Source organism: Myotis davidii, unplaced genomic scaffold, assembly GCF_000327345.1.
Source record: "Myotis davidii unplaced genomic scaffold, ASM32734v1 scaffold161, whole genome shotgun sequence".
NCBI classification, from domain to species: Eukaryota; Metazoa; Chordata; class Mammalia; order Chiroptera; family Vespertilionidae; genus Myotis; species Myotis davidii.
Window position 1 is genome coordinate 1,240,259 of NW_006291567.1, and position 6,649 is coordinate 1,246,907.

General features: G+C 38.3%; 1 protein-coding gene across 3 annotated transcripts in view; it reads left to right on the forward strand.

Annotated features, from left to right (window-relative positions):
• ADGRG2 (adhesion G protein-coupled receptor G2) overlaps positions 1–6,649 on the forward strand; it is an 80,064-nt gene that overhangs the window by 6,490 nt on the left and 66,925 nt on the right. For all 3 annotated transcript variants that reach the window (XM_015564878.1, XM_006765124.2, XM_006765126.2), the window contains exon 2: positions 5,702–5,814. In XM_015564878.1, the coding sequence (XP_015420364.1) occupies positions 5,703–5,814 (112 nt within the window). In that variant the 5' untranslated portion in view covers position 5,702. The remainder of the gene's footprint in view (positions 1–5,701; positions 5,815–6,649) is intronic.

The following is a 6,649-nucleotide window of genomic DNA, read 5'->3' on the forward strand; positions in this document are numbered from 1 at the left end:
GGTCGTACGCCAATTACCATGTTTCTCTTTTATTAGTGTAGACTAGAGGCCTAATGCATGAAATTTGTGCAAGGGCCTCTGCCGCAGCCCCTGCCCACCGCCACTGCGGCTGGGGGCCTCTGCTGTCTCTGCTGCCTCTGCTGTGGCCCCTGCCCACTGCAGCTTTGTCTGGAAGGGAGGATGCCCAGAAGGATGTTTAGTATAATTAGCATATTACCCTTTTATTATTATAGATATTTTATATGGTCAGTTCATTTGGATTTACCTATATCTAGTGCCATCCTTAGCTCTGGGCAATGGGGGTCTCTGGCCTGTGTCTCATGTTTTATAGGTCCTCTCTCTGGCCCTTCCCTAGTCATACACCTCTCTAGAGAGTGAGAAGTCTATGAGACAAAGAAGACATTCCCACCTGGAACCTGCTTTCCTCTCTCCTAACCCTTGCTTCTAGATCATGCTCTGGGAATCCAGGACCCTAGAATTCCCTATCCAAACATTATGTACCTATTTCCAGGACCTGCACAAGCCTCTTATCCAGGGCAAGCCATGTTGCCAGTTGTATAAAGGATGACACTGCTTTTAGGAGATAGGGGGTTTTGGATACACGGGTTGGGGTGTTCATACATATGAACAAAGCCTCTTATGGTTTGAGAAAGAGGCTCAGTGGACGAATAAGGGCAAACTGGATCTCTTTTTAAATTTCAAATGTTAGGAATGGGCCTGGTCACATACTAACTGCTTTTTTTGTTCTTTATTCCTTGTTGCATCTCATATCTTACAACTTTTGCCTGAATATATCCTTTAGGATTTATTTCAGTAAAGATTTGAAGGCAATGAACAAGGTAACAATTTTGTTTGTTTTCTGGCTTCCATTGTTGCTTCTGAGAAAATAGATGTCTAACATCCAATCCTTTGAAGATTAACTGTCTTGTTTTCTCTGGCTACTTTCAAGATTTTCTCTTTGTCTTTGTTGTGTTTTTTTTTTTTTTTCAATTTCACTGTTTTGTGTCTAGCTGAAGATCTCTTTTATTTATTGTAGAGACTATTTGGGCTTCCTGAATCTGTGGGTAGGTGCTTTTCACTAGTTTGGGGTCATTCAGTTATTATCATTTCAAACATTGGCTCTGACTTATCCTCTCCTCTTTGAATTTTATTTAAGTATATGCTAAACTTTTCTTCATGTCTTTGAACTTTTCTTTTGTATTTCATATCTGGAGCTCAAGTTTGCTTCAGTAGATTCATCCTCTCAGGCAAAAGCAGCTCCTTTGCATATATTACCCTTCTGAGTTCCTGCTTTGGCTTCACCTTTGGCCTGGTGACTCTTTTCTATCTTGTCAAGTCTTTGATATGTTTAAGAAAATGCTTTTTTATTGTCTTTACCAGAAGGTTTGGTCAAAATAATTTAACCTAACATATTCCTGGAACACTGAAGACATTTTTTTCTGAGATATTTGCTGTATCAGGGTCTTAAGAACTCAATCAAAATTTAATTATGCTTTTACTAAGTTTCCTGATTCTTTTAAAAAAGTAATGAAACCGAAGACTCTAAAAAAATCCAAAACAACCCTGAATTTCTCTGACTTCTTGACAGTTGAATGATCCAAGTTAATTGCTTTTTCACCTTTTAGTTCTTGCTTTACCTGTACTGAGAACCTCTTCATTTATCTCCCTTTTTAATTTCCCCTTGTGCTAGTCTTGCTAGCCAGCACTTAAGACTCAATGTAAATATCTCAAAGGCATAAAGTTTTTTTAGAAAACAGGGAAGAATTATCATCTGTCTTATTATTCAAGTAAAAATATTGATTATTGCATTCATCACAGCAGCCATTGACTATAGGTAACAGAGTAAATCTCACCCAGACCTGTCCTACAATGGTATCAAATTATTTCCTCCTTTTAATCTTATTCTTTATTCTATATCTAAAGATAGATTTATCATTCATTGCCATTCAAGCTTACACATATGATACAGATTTTTAAAATATGATAGTGATACTATTTAAAATAAAATTGAAGAGCTCTAGAACAATTTCTTAGAATGTTACAAGCAGGGCCATGGCATACAGTCATGTAGCTTGTGCACTATACAATCCTAGAAGTTGCCACTTACATAAGAGTCCACAACCATAAAAGGGGGCCCTGGACCAAGATAATTCTGGGATAATCTTTAATGAGAAGTTGTCTAGTGTCAAGGTCTAGATTTCACTATTTAAATGCTAGCAAATAGTTTTCTCCGTAATTGATGCTATCTCACCAGCCGTCCTTACCACCTTAAAAATTTGCTAAGAACCAGTAACTATTCAAATCATTTTTATTGATTACCTAGACAGCATTAAGTCAATCCAACTTGCACCAGAAGATGAAGAAAAGTTCCAGCTGAAAAGATTAAAATGTCTTAAATGTATAATGAATAAGAGTTTAAAAAGCCACAGATTTCTCTCTTTGATCAAAGATCCTAGGGACCTTATGACCTAACAGGATGTTCTCTAGTTTATGCAAAAGGCAATAGGAGCTATATTACTTCAAATACCATAACACTTTTCTGATTATGAAGTATATATTCAGCTTTGAGGAAACATATTTCAGGCTTAACAACTGAAAGCAATCTTTTCAATGATGCCTTGTCTGTACTAAGCTCTTTCTTTTAATATATTTTTATTGATTTCAGAGAGAAAGGGAGAGGGAGAGAGAGATAGAAACATCAATGATGAAAGAGAATCATTGATTTGCTGCCTCCTGCATGACCCACACTGAGGATTGAGCCTGCAACCTGGGCATGTGCCCTGACTGAGAATCAAACTGTGACCTCCTGTTTCATAGGTTGATGCTCAACAACTGAGCCATGCCAGCTGGGCTGTACTATGCTCTTCGTGATCCTTATTCTCTTTTCAGGATGATGGCTGGAATCACCCTTCATTCTGGCATTTCTTGCCCTCATTTGAGAGTGGAGTACAAGCTCTCTTCAATGAAAGGCATGGTTTATTTTGATCAGAGGCCCAAGCTTTAGCCCATAATAACTAGTCACTGTGTACCATGACTAATTTAACTGACAATATTTTATATGCCACTTAGGTCCTACCCTAGAAGTTGGTAAAACTCAAGAATATGTTTGCAGCCCTGGCCAGTGTAGCTCAGTTCATTTGAGTGTTGGCCCATATACTGAAAAGTTTTGGGTTTGATTCCCCATCAGGGCACATACCTAGATTGGGTTTGATCCCTGGTCAGGGCAAGTACAGAAGGCAATGATCAATGTTCTCTCTCTCTCTCTCTCTCTCTCTCTCTCTCTCTCTCTCTCTTTCTCTCTCTCTCTCAACAATTCTCAGGGGAACTGAGTTCAGAAATAAGATATAAATTAATTTTTTAATTTTTTAATGAAACTTTTTATGATTTACCTATAAGTGTACAATTCAGTGAATTTCAGGGACTGAACACATCCATGTAACAGAAGCCCCCTTGTGCCCACTCCTAATTATTACACCCCTTCTCTCTTCCTCATATGAATGGAATCATGTACAATGTGCATTCTTTTATGTCTAAGATTCATCAATATTGTGTGTAGCTGTAGCAGACACATTTTCCTCCAGAGAGACACTGCTATATTTTTGCACAACTATATTAGCATTCTCTTTTGAGTGACTCATTTGGGAGGATCAATAATATGCCATTATGAAGAGAGAGAGGATAAAAGTGCTGAAGAGGAACAACAAACCGCAGGCAGTTTACAATATATTAATGTAGTATATTATTAATATACTAGAGGCCTGGTGCATGAAATTCTTGCATGGGTAGGGTCCCTAGGCCAGGCCATTGATCATGGCTGATTGGGGCCTTCCTGCTGCTAGCTGGGGCCTTCCTTCATTCTGCACCACCCCCTGGTGATCAGTGCACATCATAGCAAGCGATTGAACTCCCGGACTCCTGGTCAAACTCTCAAGGGGACAATTTGCATATTAGGTTTTTATAGAGAGAGATTAATATGAAACAATTTATTGATTTAAAAAATGTAAGCCCTCTTTGGAAGAAGGATTTACCTCCTGGTCTGAGACCAGCAAAGTATCACCATCCTGGTACTGGTGATGGCTATAAATTATAGGATTCTTAAAAATTGCCCACTTTTCTTTGAGACTAAAAATTTGTGATTTATCCCAATCTTTCTATGCCCTCAACCCTATAATCCCTGAACTCTCTGACCCTGTACATACTAGGTGCAAAATAGATATTATTTGACTGAATGAGTGAAGAGTACAGCTAGCATTTATAGTGCCTTCGTGGTACCAGCCATTATGCAAAGATCTCTTGTTAACACGACAACACTATCAGGTAGGTTTGTGCTCTTATTACAATTTGCTAAATGGGGAATCTTGGCCATTTAACATAACCTGTCCAATGTCACTCAGACATTGAGTAGCCAGGACTTGTGAACTCCTCTGTTTAGTCTTCACCGCTGCACACACACTCTATCTTAATTTGGTAGAAGGCAGAGTTGGCAGGGTCCATGGGTGACCTGTGGCCTGGAGCGCTACCAGCTGAGAACACACAGCCTGGACTGTCCCAGCCACTTCCCCTGTGGTCACATAGAGGAAGCCTTCTCATTGGGCTGTCATTGCCTCCTGCTGTGAGAGGAACAGACACAGACAGCATTTGCAATTCTAATTCTGTGTGCCTAGCAGCTCCTCTAAGCCCCTGTCCTACCTCCACCACATGTATCTCATCTAGTTAATTCCTATTCAGACCTCACATCTCATCTGATGAATGTTGGCCTTCAATAAATATCTGCTGAATGAATGAATAAATGAGGTTTTTAGATTCAGTTCTGATGTAAACTTTGCTTTTTAAAAAATATTGACTGTCCTCTTGACTACTAAAAGTGGAAGCAATAATAATGAACTAATATGTAATTAAGAGGAAATGCAATGTACCCATCCTTTTATAATCTGAGATATAAACAGGAGTAGATTATTTGTAAGATTCTGTGATTCCTTCTAATTCTTAGCATAGTTTTTAACTAGCTTTTTTTGGTAATAATTACACAGGGTGTCCCAAAAAATGTATACACACTTTACCAGCTTATAGCTCAGTTTTGAAAATTAAATGCATTTTAATAAACACTGCCTTTATAATAATTTAAAGTGTGTGTATACAGCCCAGCCAGCGTTGCTCAGTGATTGAACGGCAACCTGTGAACCAGGAGATCACGGTTCAATTACCCATTAGGGCATATGCCCTGGTTGCAGGCTCGATCTCCAGTGTGGGGCATGCAGGAGGCAACTAATCAATGATTCTCTCTCATCATTGATGTTTCTCCCTCTCTCTCTCCATTCCTCACTGAAAACAATAAAATATATTTGAAAAAATAAAGTGTGTATATACATTTTGGGGGGACACCCTATATATGCAGTATTTTGTGTTTTTAATTTCTTCTTGATATTTTGCACGTGTTGATGATTTCCATAAATCCACATGGACAACCTTACTTGTCATTTTTAACATAATATAATATCCCATTGGGTGGTCCTCCCCTAACAAACATAGGTTTTGCTTTTTTGTAGCCACTGTCCACCTGGCATTCCAATGATTTGGAACTACAGTTATTTAAAGGAAGCAGGATTGCAGTTTGCCTTGGTTGAGGAAATGACCTTTTGGTATTGCTCTGTTGTGATTATAGCAAGATGTGATGATATATTTTCCCCTTATTTTATTCCAGGATGTTTTTCTCTGGCGGGCAGTGTGGCCATGTTGGCAGACCTGAAGAACTTTTACTGATGTTCAAGATATTCCTTGTCATTCATCTTCATGTTTTGGCTACATCCCTGGAAGGTAAGATACTTGTTTTCCTTCATTGGTGTGTATGCATGTGTGTGTTTATTTAAGAATTTCTTACTGTGGTAAAATAAACATAACATAAAACTTACCATTTTAAACACTTTAAAGTATACAAATCACTGGCATTAAATATATTTGCAATTTTGTGCACTCATCACCACTGTTCATTTTCAGAACATTTTCATCATCTTAAATAGAAACTCTATACCCATTAAACAACCCCATTCTCCCTCCCCCCAGTCTCTGATAACCTCTATTCTTTCTGTTGCTATGAATTTGCCATATTAGTGGAATCATACAATATTTGTTCCTTTGTGTCTGACTTATTTTACTTAGTATAATGTTTCTGATGTTCATCCATATTGTAGCATGTATCAAAATTTCATTCTTTTTAAAGGCTGAATAATACTCCACATTTTGTTTACCCATTCATTGTTGACGGACATTTGGATTGTTTCCACCTTTAGCTATTGTAAATAATACCTTGAACATTGGTGTACAAGTATCTGTTTTAGTCCCTGCTTTCAATTCTTTTGGATATACATATATAGAGAGAGAAATTGCTGGGTTATTTGGTAGTTCTATGTTTTTTTTTTCATTTTTTTTATTATTAGTTAAGGTATTACAAATGTGTCCTTATCCCCCCCCATTAACCCTCAACCTCCCCCCGCACACACACTCATGCTCCCATCCCCCTGTTGTCCATGTCCATTGGTTTGGCTTATATACATGTATAAAAGTCCTTCGGTTGATCTCTTCCCCTTACCCCCGCCCTCCCCTACTTCCCTTCTGGGGATTGATAGCCTGATCGCTGTTTCTCAGTCTTTGG